The sequence below is a fragment of the Macaca mulatta genome, chromosome 4, assembly GCF_049350105.2.
Source record: "Macaca mulatta isolate MMU2019108-1 chromosome 4, T2T-MMU8v2.0, whole genome shotgun sequence".
In the NCBI taxonomy this organism is placed as follows: domain Eukaryota; kingdom Metazoa; phylum Chordata; class Mammalia; order Primates; family Cercopithecidae; genus Macaca; species Macaca mulatta.
In genome coordinates this window covers 179,206,481-179,229,833 of record NC_133409.1, presented here as the reverse complement: position 1 = coordinate 179,229,833, position 23,353 = coordinate 179,206,481, and the positions used below count along the sequence as shown (strand labels likewise).

At 40.7% G+C, this 23,353-nt stretch overlaps 1 protein-coding gene and 1 long non-coding RNA gene across 17 annotated transcripts in view; one reads left to right on the top strand and one right to left on the bottom strand.

The window, feature by feature from the left end:
- LOC144340585 (uncharacterized) overlaps positions 1-9,363 on the bottom strand; it is a 149,330-nt gene extending 139,967 nt beyond the window's left edge. For both annotated transcript variants that reach the window (XR_013416853.1, XR_013416854.1), the window contains exon 1: positions 9,233-9,363. This is a non-coding gene — a long non-coding RNA (uncharacterized LOC144340585). The remainder of the gene's footprint in view (positions 1-9,232) is intronic.
- An 80-nt stretch (positions 9,364-9,443) lies between these two features.
- The window catches only part of PRP4K (pre-mRNA processing factor kinase PRP4K), a 43,739-nt gene continuing 29,829 nt past the window's right edge, over positions 9,444-23,353 (top strand). For all 15 annotated transcript variants that reach the window (XR_003729176.2, XR_013416851.1, XR_001444011.3 and 12 more), the window contains exons 1-2: positions 9,444-9,609; positions 19,633-20,829. Coding sequence is in view for 1 of the 15 variants with exons in the window: in XM_015135488.3 (XP_014990974.1) it covers positions 9,569-9,609; positions 19,633-20,829 (1,238 nt within the window). In the remaining 14 variants the exon portion in view is untranslated. The remainder of the gene's footprint in view (positions 9,610-19,632; positions 20,830-23,353) is intronic.

Genomic DNA, 23,353 nt, shown 5'->3' with positions numbered 1-23,353 from the left:
CGCCATACGTTTTTAGATTCTCTTGTTTTGATGATACCCAAAACATGTGCTCATTGTAAATACTGGGCAAACGGGCTCCTTGCAACTCTAAGTGACATCCATTAACCAGCACCAGCATCCCACGGGAACTTGCTGGAATTGCAAAAGGGAAGACCTCACCCCAGACCTACTAAATCAGAATCCACATTTTAGCAAGATTCCCTAGATGATTTTGTATACAGTGGACTTTGAGAAACACTGGACTAACTAATACAGTCGTTTAGGAATTTGTTATTGATAAATGTTAGATCCATAGAAAAGAAAGTTTAAAGGACTTACAGGATAGATGGTGATTATAAAGTTATGAAATGACCCTTTGATACTGTATTCAATTCTCTGGCACATGAAATTGATATTTTGTGATACACATAGTAAAATTCTCCAGCTTTCACAGAATGTATAAAACATAATAAACAGATTTCCAGGATCTATGTAATGAATTTTTAGAATCCATGCTTATGTTATTAACTATGTTAAAAATTCATTAGAGAACCTTTGCTTCCTGCTATATGGAATAGCAGGAACCAGACTTAACCTGCTTAATAAACAGAAAACTAGACAAAATATAAAATCAACTGTGTCAGATGCTGGACAACAGATAGCACAGAACTATGATCCCTAGGAGTAGAGAAGCAAATGAAGAGAGCCCTAAAACTACTACAGCTTTTGGCCTGAATGCCATTACAAACTGCAGAAGAGGGAAGAGAATTTCAAGTAGATCACAGTAGTGCAGATAAATTGAGGTATTTAGAGGTCAGTCTTCTGAGAGTCTGAAGTAACTGAAAGTTGCAGGGCAGGGGCCTGGAGAGGTGGGAGACAGACAGAAAAAATGTGAACAGGGGTGTGATTTTACATGAGGCTGCAAAAAGAAGAATTATGTGACTATGAGCTGGATGGTTCCAGTACTGCACATATAACTGAATGTGACAAGCACAGACAAGGATGCCCACACTTATCACTTATATTCAACATAGTACTAGAAATCCTAGCCACAGCAATTAGGCAAGGAAAAGAAATAAAAGGCATCCAAATCAGAAAGGAAGAAGTAAAATTGTCTCTGCAGGTGACATGATCTTATATACAGAAAACCCTAAATACGCCACTAAAAACTGTTAGAATGAATAAATGAATCCAGTAACATTTCAGGATACAAAATCAACATATAAAAATCAGTTACACTTCACCAACAGTGAAGTATCCAAGAAAGAAATTAAGAAAGCAATCCCATTTACAATAGCATCAAAAGGAATAAAATACTTAGGAATAAGTTTTACCAAGGAGGGGAAAGACGTGTACACTAAAAGCTATAATACATATATGAAAGAACTGGAGATGACACAAATAAATGGAAAACTATCCCACGTTCAGGATTAGAAGAATCATTATTGTCAAAACGTCTGCAATACACAAAGTAGTCTACAGATTCAATGCAATCTCTAGCAAAACTCCAATGACACTTTTCAAAGGGGGAAAAAAATCCTAACATCCATACAGAACCCAAAAGACCCATAATATCTAAAATGATCTTGAGCAAGAAGAACTAAGCTGGCAGCATCACACTTCTTTATTTCAAATTTTATTACAAAGCTACGGTAATCAAAACTGCATGGTACTGGCATAAAAGCAGACATATAGACCAATGGAACAGAATAGGAATCCCAGAAATAAATGCACATTTATGTGGTCAACTAATAATCAACAAAGGTGTCAAAAGCACACAATAAAGAAAGGACAGTCTCTTTAACAAATGGTGTTGAAAAAGCTAGATAACCACATGCCAAGAAATGAAATCGGGTCCTTATCTTACCCCATCCACAAAAGCCAATTCAAAATGGTTAAAAGAGGCCAGGCGCGGTGGCTCTTGCCTGTAATCCTCGTCCTTTGGGAGGCTGAGGCGGTGGATCATTTGAGGTCAGGAGTTCAAGACCAGCCTGGCCAACATGGTGAAACCCCATTTCTATTAAAAATACAAAAATTAGCTGGGTGCAGTGACCCGTGCCTGTAATCCCACCTACTCGGGAGGCTGAGGCATGAGAATCGCTTGAACCCGGGAAGTGGAGGTTGCAGTGAGCCAAGATCATACACCACCACACTCCAGCCTGGGCAACAGAGCGAGACTCTGTCTCAAAGAAAAAAAAAAGTGAAAAGACTTAAATGTAAGACATGAAACTATAAAACTGGAAGAAAACAGTGGAAAAGCTCCATGACATTAGTTTTGGCAATAATTTTTTTTGTTTTGTAAATGACACCAAAAGCACAGGCAACAAAAGCAAAAATAGGCAAATGGTACTAAATCAAACAAAAAAGCTCCTGCACAGCAAAGGAAACAACAAAATGAAAAGGCAATCCACAGAATGGGAGAAAATACTGAAAAACATTGTGTCTAAAAAGGGGTTAATATCCAAAATATATAAGGAACTCATACAAAGAACTCATGGCTGTAATCCTAGCACTTCTGGGAGGCCAGAGCTGGAGGATCACTTGAGGCCAGGAGTTAGAGACCAGCCTGAGCAGCATAGTGAGACTCTGTCTCTATACAAAATTTAAAAATTAGCTGGATGTGGTGATGTGTGCCAATAGACCTTGTTACTCAGGAGGCTGATGTGCAGAAAATACAAAAATTAGCCAGGCCTGGTGGCATGCGCCTGTAGTTCCAGCTACTCAGGAGGTTGAGGTGGAAGGATCACTTTGAGTCCAGGAGTTTGAGGCTACAGTGAGATATATTCATGACACTGTACTCCAGCAGCCTGGGCAACAGAGCAAGACGCTGTTACCAAAAAAAAAAGAGAGAAAAAAGAAAATAAGCTTACTCCAGATAGTAATGAATCCACAAGAAAAAGAAACAAAAAACCTGAAATTATAAATAAGGTTACTACAACAAAAGCTACAAATATATACTTGGTTTCCTTTGTTCATTTTCTTTACATGATGTAAAAGTAATAATTGTAGTAATGTATTGTTGAGTTTGTAACAGCTATAAGATATAACATGTACAACAACAAAACCACAAAAAAAAACAGGGACATGGAATAAAAGTATATTGGAGTAATCTCACTGCAATTAAGTGAGTATAAATCCGAAGCTGATTCTAATAAGTTAACCTATAATTGTACGGTAAGCTCTAGTGCACCACTAAAGTCTCTAAAAAGACTTAAGACTGAAAAAATCACTCAAGAAATTAAAATGCTACATTAGAAGATACTCACTTGATGCAAAACAAAGCAGTAAAGGAGAGACAGAGGAAAAGAAAAAGACATAAGATATAAGGAAAACAAAAACAAGATGGCATACATAAATCCAACTATATCAACAACATTAACTGTGAATGATTTAACAATTGGATCAAAAGGCAGAAATTATCAGATTAAGAAAAACAAGATCCGTCCAGGCGCAGTGGCTCATGCCTGTAATCCAAGCACTGTGGGAGGCCGAGGCAGGCGGACCACAAGATCAGGAGTTTGGGACCAGCCTGGCCAACATGGTGATACCCCGTATCTACTAAAAATACAAAAATCAGCTGGGCGTGGTGGCGGGCGCCTGTAATCCCAGCTACTGGGGAGGCTGAGGTGGGAGAGTCGTCTGAACCCGGGAGGTGGAGGTTGCAGTGAGCCAAGATCACGCCATTGTACTCCAGCCTAGGCAGCAGGGTGAACTCTGTCTCAAAAAACAAAAACAAAAACAAGATCCAACTATATAAAGTCTACAGGAGACACATTTTAGATTCAATGGTGCGAAGCATGTAAATAGCAATCACTTGAGAACTGAAATAGCTACATTAATATCAGATAAAATAGACTTTAAAACAATGCTACTAGAGAAAAAGAGAAACACTTTCTAATGATAAAAGGATAAACCCATAAAGAAGATATAACAATTTACAAGGATACATGCACCTAGTAACAGAGAATATATGTAGCAAAAACTGACAGAAATGAAGGGACAAATTGATACCTCAAGAATAGAAGATGAAGTCTTTAATACTCCTGTTCCAGCTAGTTAGACTCCACAACAGGTAACATGACTGAAACAGAACTCTGTTTAGTTTCCCCCCACCTGCAGTCTCTATCTTGGTAAGCAGCAGCTGTATCTGTTTAATTGCCCAAACCAAAATTCTTTAAGTCACTTTCTCTTGAATTCCACATCCCATTAGTGCATCTTATAACCTCTCCCTTCCAAATATATTCAGAACCCAATCATTTTTCCCTACTCACACCCTGATCTAAACTACCATCATCTCTCACAGAGATTACTTAAATACTCTCCTAATTGGATTCCATCTTCCTCCCCTGGTCTCTTACAGTCTATCTCCATACTGCAGCCAAATGAACCTTCGTTTAAAACAAATCAGGTCACTCCTCAATCCTGAACTTACTCTGTCCAGTAAACTTTTCTTTCAAAATAATTTTTATTTTTATTTTATAGAGATGGGGTCTCCCTGTGTTGCCCAGGCTGGCTCGAACTCCGGGGCTCAAGGGATCCTTCCACCTCAGCCTCCCAAAGTGACAGAATTACAGGCCCTAGCCACTATGCCCAACCTGCCCAGTACACTTTTAATGAAATCTGAATCCTACAAACTCCTTTTCCTGCATTACTTCCTACTCCCTTAATCACCCCACTCTCATCGCACTGGCCTCTGCCATTTTCAGCAAGTTACTAAGCCCAATTTATAATATAATTCTATTTTTAAAAAACACTACAGGCCCAGCACAGTGGCTCATGCCTGTAATCCCAGCACTTTGGGAGGCTGAGGAGAGTGGATCACGAGGTCAGGAGTTCGAGATCAGCCTGGCCAAGATGGTGAAACCTCGTCTCTACTAAAAATATAAAAATTAGCAGGGCATGGCGGCGGGCGCCTGTAATTCCACCTACTCAGGAGGCTGAGGCAGGAGAATTGCTTGAACCCGTGAGGCGGAGATTACAGTGAGCCGAGATCGCACCACTGCACTCTAGTCGGGGCGACAGAGCAAGACTCTGTTCCAATAAATAAATAAATAAATAAATAAAACCACTACATATAGATGCATAAAAAAGATTGCCCAAAATGCGACTATTCACCTATGGTTAGCAGGATTATACATTTTAATTTTTTAAATGTTTCCCTATTGTGAAAAATTATTTCTAATTCATGTGTTACTTATAATAAAATATATGAAAAGCTGTGTATCAAACACACAATATATTGTATGAAATATATGAAAAGCTGTGTATCAAACACAGAATATATTGTATAAAATATATGAAAAGCTGTGTATCAAACCCCATACCCCTACTGTGGTATTTAAGTATATTCAAAATCTGGAAATAAATCATACATGTCACCAAAAAATCACAACAAAAGAAAATCTGCCTACAGTAATAGCATTTACTAACAAGACATGCTGCAGGCACTTTCCCTCATTATTTCATTTTACTGTAATAATTCTGGGCAATCAGAATCATTATCCCCATGTTACTGTGTAAAATGAGGCTCAAAAAAGTTAAATTGTTTGAAATTGCCCAGTAAGTTGTGACGCCCAGGTCTGCCTGACTTGAATGCTCACGTTCTAAATACTAATCTAGCCACTGCCTCATCATATAGTAGTTACATGCAATAGTGCAGTTGAAATAACCTAGACATACAATAACAAAGGAAAAAGAGTGTAGTTATAAAAATGCTTACTGAAACGAGAATTATGTATGTAAAAATTGGGGGACATGTTACATGAAAGAGTAAATATCACATTCTATACCTGAGTATAAGAATATTTGACATTTCACATGGAAAAAAGCCAAAATAAACCAGTATGTTCAAGTTGGTTCAGTATGGGTAATGGAACTCTGGGTGATTTTCATTGTTTTGCTTTATCCTTTGGTTTGCACCAAAATTGCTTCAATACTAACAACAACAACAAAAACAAACTACGTTCTCATAAAGTTTGTTTTATAACAAGGAAAATTCTGCCCAGTGTTCCAAACACCTCAAAGTTCCAAGTCCAGGTCTAAACCGGAGCCGTAAGTATTCTCTGAAAAGCGATCTACTCTTAATTGACATCTGGCGACTCTACATGGACCAACGGCTTCCTCCGCAGGATGCTATGATCTATTATTTTGCTTGCAGCCTACGGAAGAATGAGCCTATTACGAGCTTATTGAGATTGATGATTGCACAGTGTAGCTTGAAAGGTCCAAAGTAATCAGTCTCAACGGGAGAAACAAAACTCAAAATTATTTTCCAAGTATTTCGAGAACATGTCCCTTATCTGGAAGTAATACTTAAAAGGAAGCAAGCAAAGACGGTAAGAGAAAGTCACAAAGGCAAGCTCGCGCCCGAAGCCTGCCTCGGGCCGGTACACTTGTGTGTGGCGTGGCGGCGGCGGCCATGCGCCAGGCGCTGTGGTTTTCACGGTCGCGTCAGCAAGCAGGGCCGACCTCCGCTTTATCGGACAGCATCAACGCAGGATCCGGGGCGCGGCGGCGACAGGGCCCCGAGGCGGATGCCCGGGCTAGGACTCTGGCGCCTACTTACTCCTCCGCCAGCCCAGCGGCTCCGGAAAACGACCTCACAGGAATGGCGGCAAGAGCGCCGCTGCCAGCACGGGCTGAGGAGAGCGAGCCTGGGGCTCCGGGCCCAGGGATGAGACGCTCTGGCTGGGAGGCAAGGAGCACCGACACCGACACCGACGGATAGAAGCCGGTGGCCCTCAGCTTGAGCAGGCGGCTTCGGGGCGGGGACAGAAGGGACCAAGGCCCACCGCGGGCCACAGATTCTCCCACGCCTCCGCGATGCACCCCCACGATAACGCAAGTACGCATGCGCCTCCCCAGCTGCCGCTGGGAAGAGCGCCCTCCGAGAGCCCCGCCCCCTCCAAGGATTTCCGGGGAGGCGGGTGCCGCTACTGAGTTGCCCCTTTTGCTCCTCGGCTCAAAAGGCGCATGCCCGGGGCCGGTTTCCGTTGCAAAAGTTCCTGAATTTGGGGAGGAAGAGCAGCAAGATTGAAATATTGGGCATAAGTTTGTTGCTTCATAAACATTTGGTGAATGAATAAACGGATACGCCGATGTTTGCTTTAATTGTAACTCCCCCTTCCAAAGGTCTCAGTCTTTCAAAACTACAACAGTAATATAGTTTTAGGTGTGTCCTTGACAAATCTATTTCATTCCCCAGGTAGCACCTTGCAACTGAACTTGGTGAGAATTTTTTCAAGGAAATTTTTGCCAGCATCGATTTTTGAAACTTAGTTTTTACCATGCTCTTTAAAAAAAAAGACTTGGTTTGTTCAAATACCAACTTTAGTCACAATCTGGCTTCAGCGCCTATTGTTCCGGCCCCATATATCCTTCCCCACTCTCAGGATGCTTCATCTCCACGTAAAGCATAACTGCAATATACATAGGGCAGAAGGAGACCTGGGAGATAATACTGTGGTTGTAGAAACTGAGACCAGCTTGAGCTCTCGACAACAAGAGATACAGCGAAAACAAGGCATTTATTTATAATAGGCTCCTGCAAACAAGGAAAAATAAGGCATTTTCCGATTGGAACGTAGTGCTCTACTACCGCTACTCAACAAACATTTGAATGCCAAAGAGTTGTGAGGGTGGGTGCTCTATAAGTGGATACTAAGCGAGGTTATATTCTTGTAGGAAGCAGCCTGATAAGAAAATAGCAGATTTTCGAGTCAGATTTTAGTTCAAAAATCAGCTTGGTACTTGGGAACTCAATCATCAAAAGCAAATTACCTTACCTCTTAGTGTCAGTTTGTTCATGTGTAAAACATGTTAATAGTACCTGATCCAATCTTTTGCCTTCAAGTATATCACTGTTTCCAAGATGAGATCTCTCACAGTTCTACTACATACACTGTTAATTTTAACATTATTTATTTAAAAATAGTTTACTAAGTTTATTTCATTTATTTACTTATTTTATTTGAGACGGAGTTTTTGCTTTTGTTGCCCAGGCTGGAGTGCAATGGCGCGACCTCGGCTCACTGAAACCTCCGCCTCCCGGGTTCAAGCGATTCTGTCTCAGCCTCCCGAGTAGCTGGAACTATAGGCGCCACCACGCCGGCTGATTTTTTGTATTTTTAGTAGAGACAGGGTTTCGCTATGTTGGCCAGGCTGGACTCGAACTCTTGAGCTCAGGCAATCCGCCCGCCTCGGCCTCCCAAAGTGCTAGAGGATTGCAGGCCTGAGCCACCGCGCCTGGCCCTAACATTTCAAAACGTTGGGAATTCAGGCAGCAAGAGACATTTTGTAAGAACATTTGAAACCCTTCTCCCCTGGAAATCAAGAGATATGTATGGAGCCTGGAGATTCCGAACTCAATTTTCTAGGACAAAGGCAAACTAAGATGATTACAAGAATGAAAGTGATCGTCACGCTGCTTCTAGGTTCCAAAGTATGGATATATATATATATTTTTTAATGGAATCTTGCCCTGTTGCCCAGGCTGGAGCGCAGTGGCGTGATCTCAGTGCAACCTCCGCCTCTCGGGTTCAAGCGATTCTCAACTGCCTCAGCCTCCCGAGTAGCTGGAATTGATTATAGGCGCGCGCCACCACGCCCGGCTAAATTGTTTGTATTTTTAACAGAGACAGGGTTTCACCATGTTGGCCAGGCTAGTATCGAACTCCTGGCCTCAGGTGATCCGCCCACCTCGGCCTCCGAAGGTGCTGGGATTACAGGCGTGAGCCACAGCGCCAGGCCGAGAAATTTTTTTTAAAGAGGAATTAAAGAACCTAATTGGTATTGAGAGCTCTCCAAGAACCAGTAAATGTTTTCCCTACAATATTCCATTCTACCCCATTACTGCAGCGTCGTTATAGAAAAAAACAAAATCACATAAAGCAACTTGGGCCAAAAAACATTACACGTTCCAATTACGGAAACAACGAACTGAACGACTCCTGAATCATGTCACCCTTGAACTATGTAAAAGTTGAAAAGATGTGTCAAATACAGTAACAGTTCCACATTAAAAGATATTTACGTCGAGGTACAACCCTAATTTACAGTATTTTAAAACGCCTTTCTACACCCTTTCCGGGGAAGCTAATGCCACTTCAGCTGAGCTATCTAGCGAGATGGTTAAGCATTTACTGTGTCTCTTAACACCGACCAGGGAAAAATCATCAATTCGTTTGCCCGAGTTTATGAGAATTTTCACCCAACTTCCAGTCTCCATAGCCAATCAGTTCTTGGAACCGCATACCCGATGCCGACATCCCTCTCTTGTTGGCTCCCCTCGTCAGCAGGCTTCGATAACTAAACGTCCATTTCTAGCACTGACGAAAGAGCTCAAGCTTGACACGGCCCTCAATCCTCAGCAGCACCGCCCACCATGCTCCCGGAAGTTACGACACTACGCCCTGCGCCAGTCCCGGGACGCAAGGTTTCATATCCGGATTCTTAGCGCGGACTCAGAACCCCGCTCTTCCCTACGCGGTCAGCACATGCGCGGCAGCTCTTTTCCTTCTTCTTCCACTTCCACTACCTTCCACCGTCCGGGAGTCGCCGCCACCGCCGCCGAGGAGTCAGGAAGTTCAAGATGGCCGCCGCGGAGACCCAGTCGCTGCGGGAGCAGACAGAGTAAGTAGTCTCTGTGAGTGGGCCAGAGGCTGGAGCCCGGGGACGGCCGAGTGGGAGCTGCACGGGCGGGCGGGAAAGTTCGGGCCTAACGGCGAGAGTCAAACTTTGCCTTTTCCGGCGCGATTCGTTGTGGGGTGGGAGGCATGGGGAGCAGGCGGCCTTCGAGCTTCCTTCTCTCAGAGGCCGCGGCTGCTGGGGTGAAGGCGGCCGCGGCCTGCAGCGCGTCGTTGCCCCGGGAGGCGTAGGCGCGAGCGGCCTCTACAGGTCCGGTGCGCGTGGCGGCAGTGAGGTCGCGCTTTCCCATTCCTCCCTTGGGGACCCATCTAAGCTCCCTGGCCGCGGCTCTTAGCGGCATCGGTGTTGGGGACACGAGGGTCAGTGGCAGCAGGCGGGGCAAGCCCAAGTTTTTTCTTCCTCTTGCGGTACCCCCAGTCGTCCTTTTACTGGTGTCAGTTTAGGACCTGAAAGCAGAGCGCGGAGGTGGTGGGGTCACACTCTCTGGCCATCCCAGAGCTAGTCTGTGGCTAGCAGGATACTTGATCTCGTCACCTTGTATTCTTTAGTCCAGCAGTCACCCAGTATTGTTTTGTTTTGTTTTGTGTTTTTGAGTGCCTGCCGGCAGCTTTTTTTTTTTTTTACCAACTTGCAAACTTGAGGCAAAGTGAGATAGAGTCTTTGGTTTTGAGGCCTGGCATTTTTTTTTTGTTTTTTTTGCTTGAGTTTATAACCCTTTAGGAGGACGAGTGGAAGGAGTAGTGGGAATTGCTAGCTACTGCCAAACCACTTTATATCTATAATTAAGCTAATATAAGAATCCATGCGGCCAAATGAAAAATGAAAAAAAAAAAAAATACGTGTGTATGCTGCAAGGTTAACCATTGGTTAACTAAAAGCAGTATTTTGCTCTTCATGTCTATGTTAGGAAAACTCAAACAAGAACCATAATAGAGAGAATGGATTTTACGGCAATGTTCCTATAGCGACCGTTTTTTTTGCATCTGCACTGTCTCATCTGTTTCCAGCCATTTTAGAAAGAGGTATAGTCTCCCAGCAAGTTGTGACTGAGCGATAGGAGAAATCTTTGCCACCAGACAACCTGACACTTAATTGCTGTACGTCCAGTTTTGGGCTCTTCAATCATCTGCATTACTCAGCTAGGCGGAAAAACGGAATTTTTAACTAAGGGCTTTTCAAAACTGCTGTATTATTTTTATAATTTGCCTTAGCAGAGAACAAATGGATTCTGAAGTTTTAAACTAGCTTTAACCTCTTACTGTTTCTCACCGAGTTCATTGTGTGGCACAGTTACAGTGTTTATGCCAATACAGTGCAGATCTCGTGCTATGTGGTTACATTTTCTACTAATCTGAAAATTTCTGTAGTATTATGTCCATTTATTTGATTTTAGGGATGTTTGAGATTCATTTCGAGGAGTGGGTTAGTCATTTTATTCGCATACTGTTTTCAAATAATATTAGACTTAATAATTTAAAAAATACATATTCAGGCCTCTACTGTATGAATAACAGAGATAGTCTTTAATTTCCCTTCCCTTCCCCACAGAACACTTGGTGTAAATGGAATATTTGGTCTGTATATGTCTCACTTTCAGTAGTTTGAAAGTATTTAACAAAGACGATAACCATTTGGTATGAAAGCAAACACTGTGCCTGGTGCTCACAGTGAGTCCTTGAATATAGTGTCTACAGCAGTTCTTTAGAGAACACTTGAATAGTTTACAGTTATATGGAATCTATTCAAAATAGAAAATTTAGAAAGAATAAATATAAAAAGTAGCTTTTAAGCTTCCTGAAGGCTTTAATTCTTTTAACAACCCTATAGAGGTAGATGCTTTTATTTTCCTGTTTTAAAGATGATGAAACTGAAACACAGAGAAATTGAGTAACTTGCTCAAGGTCACCCTAAGTGGCACACCCATTTAAACTCAGGCAGTCTGGTTCTAAAGCCCTGCTGCTAACTATTGAACTGTCTGGCCTCCCACTGTACAATGTGGCTTCTTTTTAAATTGCTTTTCAAGTATGAAATTATTTTTATTTTTTCCACTGTCCCAGAAAGATCCATTTTTTGATGTGATGTGTCTAATTTATTGAGACCTAATTTCTCAAACCTGATTTGGCAAAGCAGGGACCAGAGGGAAGGTTTTAAGACTAGTTAGTCTTTTGGACCCATTCTGATTTTTATATCTACATTAATTCTTTTTATTCATTTTATTTATTTTTGAAACATGAGCTCTTGTCACCCAGGCTGGAGTACAGTGACACTATCATGGCTCACTGTAGCCTCAACCTCAAGTGATCCTCCTACCCCAGCCTCCGGAGTAGCTGGGACCACAGGTATGCAACACCACGCTCAACTAATTTTTTTTTTTTTTTTTTGAGACAGAGTCTCACTTTGTCTCCAGGCTAGATTGCAATGGTATGATATTGGCTCACTGAAACCTTGGACTCTGGTTCAAGCAATTCTCCTGCCGCAGCCTCCCGAGTAGCTGGGATTACAGGCATGTACCAACACGCCCTGCTAATTTTTGTATTTTTAGCAGAGACAGGGTTTCACCTTGTTGGCCAGGATGGTCTCAATCTCCTGACTGCGTGATCCACCCGCCTCAGCCTCCCAAAGCTCTGGGATTACAGGCGTGAGCTACCGTGCCCGGCCATGCCTAGCTAATTTTTAAATATTTTTGTAGAGGCAGAGTCTTCCCATGTTGCCCAGGCTGTTCTTGAACTACTGGGCTCAAGTGCTGCAGGTACTAGGGAGTCTGAGGCAGGAGGATCATTTGAGCCTAGGAGTTTGAATCCAGCCCAGGCAACATAGCCAGACCCAGTTTCTTAAAAGATGTATACATTTTAACTTGTCAGAGAAATAGGCTTAATTACTTTCCTGGTAAAGTAGCAGTGGCGTTCACTTTGCTCATCACTAAAAAAAATTTGTAAAGAACTGTCTAGCTTAAAAACGGCTTTATTCGTACACAAATTTAAATCAATCAGTTCTCTGTGTCTCTATATTTTGAATGCCTACCAAATAAATTCACTAAGACTATTATTCTTTGGAAAAAAATGTGAAAGAGGAAGTTAAAATAACACTGGTGGTTGGTGATTGGTGACTATTTTATTTTATTTTATTTTATTTTATTTTATTTTATTTGTTTGAGACCGAGTCTCTGTTGCCCAGGCTGGAGATCTCGGCTCACTACAACTGCTGCCTCCCGGGTTCAAGTGATTCTCCTGTCCCTGTCTTCTGAGTAGCTGCGATTACAGGCGTGTAATTACAGGCACACACCACCACGCCCTGCTAATTTTTGTATTTTTAGTAGAGACAGGATTTCATCATGTCGGCCAGGCTGGTCTCGAACGCCTGACCTCAGGTGATCCGTCAGTCTCGGCCTCACAAAGTGTTGGGATTACAGGTGTGAGCCTCTGCACCTGACTGTGACTATATTATTTTAAAGGCGTTCCATGATTTTCATTCATTGTTCTGGATGCCTCAAGACTTGACTTTTTTAAAAGGTAAAACTTAATAAAGCAAATATACAAATACTGTTAAGTACCCCCATGTTATGTGCACTTCTCATTCACCTTTGCTTCCAAATAATGTGATCCGAAGAATGTATCCACTCAATAGGTTCTCAATAAATATTTATTTTGTGATAAACCTGTTGTGACCAAGTTGGTATACACATCCACTTGGCTAAATGTGGGATGTTAAATTGTAAAATGGTAATGTTAAAGCGTAAATTCATATAAATGAAATGTATATGGCCTATATTTATTGTCAGTATAAAGTATCCAAGAGGACCACTAGGTATCTTAACAGGAAAACTTTTTCTTGAGCTTTATAAGAAAGTCATTGATAATAAACCTAATTTAGCTATTTTAGCACAAGCCCATTGTATGTAATACATTATGCCATTGACTCAATCTTTCAAGTTTCCCAGATTGACCTGGTCAGACTTTAGTTGTTACTTTTAGTGACATTTGCATTGAGAGATGAGCTGAGACTGGTAAAGATCCATTGTATGCCTAGCCCCTGTAAAGAAAACGCTATAATTAAGGTTAACCTAATTGTACCAAGCTGGTAACATTTTTAGCAGGAACCTACTCATTATTTCTTGAGATAATACTCATTAATTTACAATGGAAACTAGTCACTCATGGAAATGACCCTTCTACAGTGATACTGGTCATCAGGATGTATGTCTGATTCCCAGAAGCTCTAGGAGCTAGATTTTTTTTTTTTTTTTTTTTTTGATAGAAGTTGATTCCTCTATGGGTAAACTCTTGAGAATTTTTAGTGAAACTCCTAAGATTTTTGTAACTTGTTAGCATTAGAAAAGATAAGGGTTCAAAAAACTGATTTTCCTTTGGGAGGGGTTGATGAGATATAAGTAATTTTGAATATCACTCATTCAAAAATAGGTGTGTGCTATGTGTGTGCACTGTGTGAGGCACTGGAGATAAAACTGAGCAAAGCAAAATCTTAACTTTCACTAAGAGTCTGTAATAGATAATGTAAACCATCTTTAAGCAACTTCTATATGTTTTTTGTTTGTTTGTTTTTGAGACAGAGTTTTGCTCTTGTTGCCCAGGCTGCAGTGCAATGGCGTGATCTCAGCTCACCACAACCTCCGCCTCCCAGGTTCAAACAATTCTCCTGCCTCAGCCTCCCGAGTAGCTGGGATTACAGGCATGCGCCACCATGCCTAGCTAATTTTTTTGTATTTTTAGTAGAGATGGGGTTTCTCCATGTTGGTCAGGCTGGTCTTGAGCTTTGGACCTCAGATGATCCCCCTACCTCAGCCTGCCAAAGTGCTAGGATTACAGGTGTGAGCCACTGTGCCCAGCTTTTTTTGTTTGTTTGTTTGTTTGTTTTTTGAGATGGAGTCTTGTTCGCCACCCAGGCTGGAGTGCAGTGGCACAATCTTGAGTCACTGCTGCCTTCGCCTCCCAGGTTCAAGCACTTCTCCTGCCTCAGCCTCCGGAATAGCTGGGATTACAGGCATCCGCCATTATACCTGGTTAGTTTTTTGTATTTTTGTAGAGACAGTTTCACCATGTTGGCCAGGCTGGTCTTGAACTCCTGACCTCAAGTGATCTGCCTGCTTCAGCCTCCCAAAGTTCTGGGTTTATAGGTGTGAGCCACTGTGCCTGACCTTATGTTATTCTAAATATATAATTGACACAAACAATACTTACTGAGCACCTGCTATAGATTAGATAATCTAGGCCCTTAGACACAGAACAGTGAACTAAAATGAAAATTCTGCTCATAGAGTGCTTACAATATGATAGGGAGAGACAAACAATAATTATATTAGTGGTAACAGTTGCTTTGGAGAAAAATGTTAAGCACAGAAGGAGAGTATGTGTGCAGTGCGGTGGTTTTGCATTTAAAATAGATTGATCAGGAAAACTTGTTTGAGAAAGTGACGTTTAAGCAAAGACCTAAGGTAGGCAAAGGTAGCCAGGAATGCATGTATCTGGGGAAAGCGTTCCTGGCAGGAGAAACAGGTACCACGTACCTGAGATGTGAGTATGCCTATTGAAGGAGCATGGTGTGGCTGGAGCAGGGTGACCGTGGGAGAAGAGTGTTAGGTTTAGAGTGTTGGGGATTTTGGGGCTGTAAGTATAGGACCTTTTGCTCTGAATGAGGTAGAAAGCAATAAAGTTTCACAAAGAATAGTGACATAATCTGACTTCTAAAGCATCTTAATCAAATGGAAGATCTTTTGACTGACTTGGAATACTGGCCTTCTCACTGGTTTGTTGTATGTGTGACCTCAGGCAAGTCCCTTGAACCTCAGAAGTCTCAAATGGGGAGAAATTTCTTGAACACCTAGTGTGACAGCCTTTTATACTATGAACTCCTTTAATTTTCGTAAGCCCTATGATTTGTCAGTACTATTTCCCCATGTTTTACAGTTGAGGAAACTGAGGCACAGAAGAGCAACTTGCCTAAGCTTACAATAGCTTTGTCATGTTGGAGGCAGCATTTAAACCAGGTACTTTGACTCCAGAATCTATGCTCTTTGATGCTGTTCCTTAAAATAACATTCTTATTAGCAGCCCTTTCAGCTCCACAGGATTTTTGTAAATAAATATATTTATCTAGCATCTATACAATAATAATAGCTTATTTGGGGGTGGAGGGGACTTGGTCTGTGCTAGGCACTGTCATAAGCATTTAGCATCTATTCACTGTGTAAACTTCATAACACCTTTTCAGGTAGGTACTATTATTTTCTCCATCATGTAGATGAGATGCCTGAGGATCACTTGCCAAGACCGCACAACTAGTAAGTAATGGAACTGGGGTTTGAACCCAGGCAGTCTGGCTCCAGAGACGCTTAACCACTCGACTATCCTTTGTCTTGAGGACAGTCTTGAGTTAAAACTCAAAACTTTAGGTAATTTTGAATTTGAGCTTAGTGACTAGAATTTTGTACTTTGGGCACTAGATTTTATATGCCTAAAGGTAATTCTCAATCTTTAAAGACTCTCCTACCTTCATAACTTGAATTAGCCTAAATTTTTCTCAGACTTTTCCCCCTGTAAGTCAAGGTTCAGGAAAAAGACACCTTCTGGATTATGGGATGAGAGATTTCTGGGGGAAAAGGATGAGAATATAGCCTGTATAAAGAACAAAGTTAAAATGCGTTGGAATCTTTTTTACTGAAATCTATGTGACTTCTTTCCCTTCCATAATAAAGCAATGATGGTGTTTTGTTTTTTTGTTTTTGAGATGGGGTCTTCCTTTGTTGCCCAGGCTGGAGTGCAGTGGCGTGGTACTGCAGCCTTTTACTCCTGGGCTCAAGTGCTACCCTCCTAGGTTCAAGTGATCCTCCCTCAGCCTTTTGAGTAGCTGGGACTATAAGCACATGCTACCACACCCAGTTAATTTAAATTTTTTGGTAGAGATAGAGTCTCGCCGTGGTGCCTAGGTGGTCTTGAATTTTCCTGGGCTCAAGGAATCCTCCCACCTCAGCCTCCCAAAGTGTGGGGTTACAAATGTGAACCACTGCACAGAGCCTGGTGTTGTTTTTTTAATACCAAGATACTGCACTTCTTCCAATTCTTTGAGAAAAATTAATGATCCAGAGAACACTACTTTATCTGTCCTGTGTCTTCTCATACTCCATTAGAGAGAAGTCAACCCAAATTAAAACCTGACTTTCACCAGAGAATGTAGCTTCTCCTGCACATCTCTTAAATACCTTTTCCTGCCAGAAATGGAAGTTGGCAATGTGACATCCAAAAATCAAAGTTCTTTGAGTATGATACCCTGTAGTGGCTGTGTGTTTTTCACTCCCCCTCATTGCTGTCAACTAATTAATAACTTCTCAGTCATACCACCATTCTCTCTGTCCCCCACCCCTTCTCCCAGCAAGTTTGTTCAAGACTGTGAGACCTGGCTAGACAACCTACTTTTGCAGTTCGTGGACCTCTGTGACTCCAGTGAACCTTTAATTCTCTCTCAACCACCCACTCCTAGAATCATATACTATTTTGTCATCTCCTAGACTTTGTCTACTTGGAATCTTTTTTTTTTTTTTAAGAGATGGAAAGTTCTCTCTGTTGCCCAGGCTGGAGTGCAATGGTACAATCATAGGTCATTGCAGCTGCAAACTCCTGGGCTCAAGTGGTCTTCCACCTCAGCCTCCTGAGTAGCTGGGACTACGGTTGTGCACCACCGCACCTGGCTCCACTTGGAATCTTAACCTCAATGCCTTTCACAACACTGATCTACTTGAAGTTTGCTATATATAACTGCCTTTCTCACCGTCTTTCTCTATCTGAAATGCCCCTTTTTCCCTTTTTGTTAATTCCTTACTCATTCTCTAGGGCAGTGTTACTCAACGTGTTTTTTGTTGTTGTTGTTGTTGTTGTTTAAGACAGGGTCTTGCTCTGTCGCCCAGGCTGGAGTGCAGTGGCGCCATCATGGCTCGTTGCAGCCTTGACCTCCCAGGCTCAAGTAATCCTCCCACCTCAGCCCTCTGAGTAGCTGGGACTACAGGTTCGCGCTGCCACACCTAGCTCATGTTTTTGATTTTTAGTAGAGATGAGGTCTCACTATGTTGCCCAGGCTTGTCTTGAACTCCTGGGTTCAAGTGATTCTCCCACCTTGGCCTTCCATAGTGCTGGGATTACAGACCTGAGCCATTGTGCCTGGGCTAACCTTTATTTTTTAATCCCTGTCCTTTCTCAGTAAATATTTCTTCTGTCCTCCGAAAGTCCCTGCTTAACAAATTGGTTTCTTTCTGTGATCTATAAAACGCTGTCCCTGACTGTTCTCAAAATGAGTTTAGGTGATCCTTCAGGGTTCCCATAATGCCCCTATTCGTGTCTTCATCATTGCACTTCTCCAGTATTTGATGGTTATGTACCACCAGATACTAATTTCTTTGAGGGAGGCAAATCCTGGTTTTGGGTGCTGTGTCACCCAGGCTGGAGTGTAATGGCATGATCTCGGCTCACTGCAACCTCTGCCTCCCAGGTTCAAGCGATTCTCCTGCCTCAGCCTCCTGAGTAGCTGGGATTACAGGCACGTGCCACTATGCCTGGCTAATTTTTGTATTTTTGGTAGAGACGGGGTTTCACCATGTTAGTCAGGCTGGTCTTGAATTCCTGACCTCAGGTGATCCGCCCATCTCAGCTTCCCAAAGTGCTGGGATTACAGACGGGAGCCACTGCACCTGGCTTGTACATCTGTTTTCCTGCCACTTGGCTTAATGCTTACTTGTAGTTGGTGAGGTTTTTTCAAATGTTAAAGAGATTCTAAGTAGACTGATGAATTCTTAGGTTGAAAGGATAAACTTACTAAAAGTATAGGAGTATATAATATGAAGACCTGACAAAATAAACCATAGCTTCCTCCAAAAATAGTATGATGGCCTGAATCTAGATAATTTAAGGCCACTCTTGGTCTGATATTCTAGGATGATGGTTTATTATGGAGTAACTTTTAAAGAGAACGTTAAATAATGCTTTTGACCCAGTATTTAACCTGGGGTTGTTAAACACCAAAGACTTGATAAAATAATTTAGAATCATAAACTCTTTAACTCCGCGTAAGCCAAACATTTAAGCACAGAATCCCCCACTTTATTATTTATTTCCAAAGCATCTGTTAACGTGAATGTATTTTGGGAAACTGAGTTCTCATTTGAAATTCAGAGAGATTAAATCACTTGCTGAATGAATATTGGGTTGAACTATATTAAATTGCTGATATTAGACTTGTTGACTTACAAAAGGCCCTTCCATGTGGTTCAACCGAATGTCATATGATTGCTTAGTGGCAACTACAAATCTAGAGTCCTAACTTCTGGTTTAGTTCTCTTTGAAGATTTAACTTTTGAGGATGTGTTTATACTGTCACCTTTATCAGTATCAGCTACCAGTGCACACTGATTGAGTGCTTATTTTGGGTATAGCTCAGTATTGGCTCTAGAGTTTTGTTTTGTTTTTAAGGTATAAGATGAAATCCGCTCAAAACAAGTGACCTGGTGGGTTTATTGTAGCAACACCAAGTTTTATGAATTTCAAGTGGAGAAAGAGATTAATCTTCCAGTGTATGTTAATAGTTATTAGTCTTCCTAAAAAAGAAAATGGGCCCTTTGATTGTTAATGTGTGAGAAATGTTGGTTTAAAAATTAAGTTACTGAGTGGCTCCTTGAACTAAATCAATGTTAATGAGGTTTTGCTGTGCCTGGTTTGTTTTTCCCTTTTTCTCTAACCTGTAATTTTTAAGCTCGCTCCATTAGGGATTTCCTCTAATACTTCTGGTGAGTTCAACCATTAGAAACACAATAAAGTTGTGTCACTATCCAACTCAGTTCTTGCATAGACCTTCTTTGAAATAAAATGTGTGAAGCTGTTCTGAAAAAATTTTAGTGACTGACTTCATGTATTACATTGAGATGTATTTTCTCATTACTGTTATTTTGTTATAACTCTTTGAATACTTGATAAATGATATGATTTTAAAGTGTGTTTGATATATTTATAGGATGGAAGATGCTAATTCTGAAAAGAGTGTAAATGAAGAAAATGGAGAAGTATCAGAAGACCAGTCTCAAAATAAGCACAGTCGTCACAAAAAAAAGAAGCATAAACACAGAAGTAAACATAAGAAACATAAACATTCCTCAGAAGAAGACAAGGATAAAAAACATAAACATAAGCATAAACACAAGAAACACAAAAGAAAAGAGGTTATCGATGCTTCTGATAAAGAGGGTATGTCTCCAGCAAAAAGAACTAAACTTGATGATTTAGCTTTGCTAGAAGACTTGGAAAAACAGAGAGCCTTGATTAAGGCCGAACTTGATAATGAGTTAATGGAAGGAAAGGTCCAATCTGGTATGGGGCTCATTTTGCAAGGTTATGAGTCTGGCTCTGAAGAAGAGGGGGAGATTCATGAGAAGGCAAGAAATGGAAATAGGTCTAGTACTAGATCTTCAAGTACAAAGGGGAAACTTGAACTTGTGGACAATAAAAATACTACAAAAAAACGAAGTAAAAGCAGATCCAAAGAACGGACTAGACATAGGTCTGATAAAAAGAAAAGTAAGGGGGGTATTGAAATCGTTAAAGAGAAAACAACTAGGAGCAAGTCAAAGGAGAGAAAAAAATCTAAAAGCCCATCCAAAAGAAGTAAGTCTCAAGATCAAGCAAGGAAATCAAAATCCCCTATCCTTAGAAGGCGATCTCAAGAGAAAATTGGTAAGGCCAGATCTCCTACTGATGATAAGGTTAAAATTGAAGATAAAAGTAAATCAAAAGATAGGAAAAAATCCCCAATTGTAAATGAAAGTAGAAGTCGCGATCGATGTAAAAAATCCAGATCCCCAATTGATTTAAGAGGTAAATCCAAAGACGGAAGGTCACGGTCCAAAGAGAGAAAATCAAAACGGTCTGAAACTGATAAAGAAAAGAAGCCAATTAAATCTCCCTCTAAAGATGCTTCATCTGGGAAGGAAAATAGGTCACCCAGTAGAAGACCTGGTCGTAGTCCTAAAAGAAGAAGTTTGTCTCCAAAACCACGTGATAAATCAAGAAGAAGCAGGTCTCCACTTTTAAATGATAGAAGATCGAAGCAGAGCAAATCTCCCTCTCGAACACTGTCTCCTGGTAGAAGAGCCAAGAGCCGATCCTTAGAAAGAAAACGAAGAGAACCGGAGAGAAGACGACTTTCTTCTCCCAGGTAACGTTTACAAAATGTTAAAGCTTTTTACCAATGCATGAGATTTTACACGGAAAACTAGAACTTGTGGACAATTAAAAATGAAGTAGTAAGTAAAAATAAAAATAAATGAAGTAGTGACGAGTTTCATAATTTTAAGTAATCCAGTCCATTAACCATGTTAATATTTGCACTTTTGTCAATGGGTATTGTAATTATAGGTGTTTAACAAATACTGAGCTTGATGATAGAATTGGGTTTTTTTTCACATTGTTGATTTAATACCTAGTTTGCTAAGGCACTCCTTTCAATCCATGTAATTTGGCTGATAAATCTTCATTGGGAGCGTGCAGAGAGAGGATTATTACTTCATTGAACAGTGATAGGCTGAAACTTTTTGAAAAGGGGGAAAGGTAATCAGTTTAACAATTGTGTTCTGTTCATTTTCTTGTATTTGCATGAGTTTTAAATTTTAACAGTATAAATAAAAACCAATACCAACATTTTTTGGTCCCCAAGGTATAATTAAAATGGAAAATTTTGTAATACATATAATCTCATTGTTGACAAGTAGTCCTCTTAAGCTTAAGAAGAATAGTATAAAAAATTATTTTCTACTATTTGAATAATATATTGTCTTAGTTCTTATAAATCCTCATGTGATTATCTTAACTCATCAGGTGAAGGGGCTCTCATACCTAATTTATAAATGGAGAAATAGAATCAGAGAATTTATATAATTTACCTAGGATCATAGAACGGAAGTATTTGCAGGGAGGAGGAGTGTTTGTACCACTTAAACTACTTTAGAAACTGATTTCTTAATATCTTTTATATTTAATATTTACATATTATGAAATTGCCAGCCAGGTTTTGCTTATTAAAAGAATATTGGCTTATACTGTGTAAGGATGTTATTAATTCCTAGCCATTTACTGTGTTCATATTAATATTTTCTGTGAATGGGTATAAATACAAACTGACCCTGAAAGTGAAGTCATCATATTTTCAGAGAAATTTCAAATTTAATTTCCAAGTGCTATGTCTTAAGAGAGTCTTGTTGGCACTGTAATTAAATAGCCCCTTTTTCCTTTGGCTTCCTGGATGGAGGCAGTTATTAGTTTTACTGATTCTGTTATCTCAAGTGCTTCTTAATTATCCTGGTGGTCTTTCAGTTTGCTTTCAGTTTGAAGAGCAAATTCTGAGGAGTTTATATTAAAGACTAGAGCTGAGTATTTGAAACAAAATTTATTTTTAATTACAGAAGTGGTGCATACTTATTAAAGAGAAATCCAAATAAGCCTGTAAATTGGCTCCCTTTTCATTTCTCCAGTACTACTCCTTAGAAATTTATGTTCTCTTAGCTCTTTCATTGCACAGACAATAACATGGATATGAGGGATTTTTTTTTGTTTTGTTTATGAAACTGGAGTCATTCATATTCACATGTGGCTTTTTTCAGGAAACATTTCTGTGACAAAACATAGAGATTCTGTTTCATTCTGCCTAACAGCAACTGGTATTTCAATGTAGATGTATTACAGTATCATTCTCCTGTTGAAACTGATGAAAAATTTAGGCTGGTTCCAATTTTTCACTATTATATGCAAAGATGTCCATTGGTTATGTGTGAGGTTTATTTATAGAATAGATTCATAAAAGTGGACTTGCAAAGTCTCAGGGTATGTATATTTACATTTTAGAAAGTTATTGCTAAATTTCCATCCAGGAAAGTTAGATCAATTTCTACTTCTTTGACTACGTAAACTGCCCTTTTTCCTAAAACTTTATTAGGAAAGTTTAGGAAGATCTTTATTACCAGGATACCATATAGTATTTTGTCACCCTTAAAACAAAAAAACCCCAAAAATTGTTTTAATCGAAATTTCTTAGATGGCTAGTGAGGATGAACATGTTTATTTTCTTTATTTTTCTTTCTTTTTTTTTTTTTTTTTGAGACGGAGTCTCGCTCTTTTGCCTGTCTGGAGTGCAGTGGTGCAGTCTCGGCTCACTGCAACCTCCGCTTCCTGGGTTCAAGCAGTTCTCCTTCCTCAGCCTCCCCAAGTAGCTGGGACTATAGGCGCGTGCCACCATACCCTGCTAATTTTTTTTTTTTTTTTTGCATTTTTAGTAGAGACGAGGTTTCCCCATGTTGGCCAGGCTGTTCTCGAACTCTTGACCTCAAGTGATCGCCTGCCTTGGTCTCCCAAAATGTTGGAATTACAGGCATGAGCCACTGTGCCTGGCCCGTTTACATTTTTTAACTGGTCTTTGAGATTGCGCGTGTGGGCGAGCAGATTAAATAAGAGTTTCCTCAGATGACCCTATCAAGAAAGCACTACCAAGAAGTAAGCACTGCAGATCTGAGTCAAAGTCTACCTTGCTCATTTTGGCTGGATCAGAGAAAGATTCTTGGGTTCTGTATACTGTGCTGAAACATGCAAGACAGGTTGTGTTTTTAGGTTTTTATTAAATGAGGAAGGCTGGGTGCAATGGCTCACGCCTGTAGTCCAGCGCTTTGGGGAGGCTGGGACAGGTGGATCAC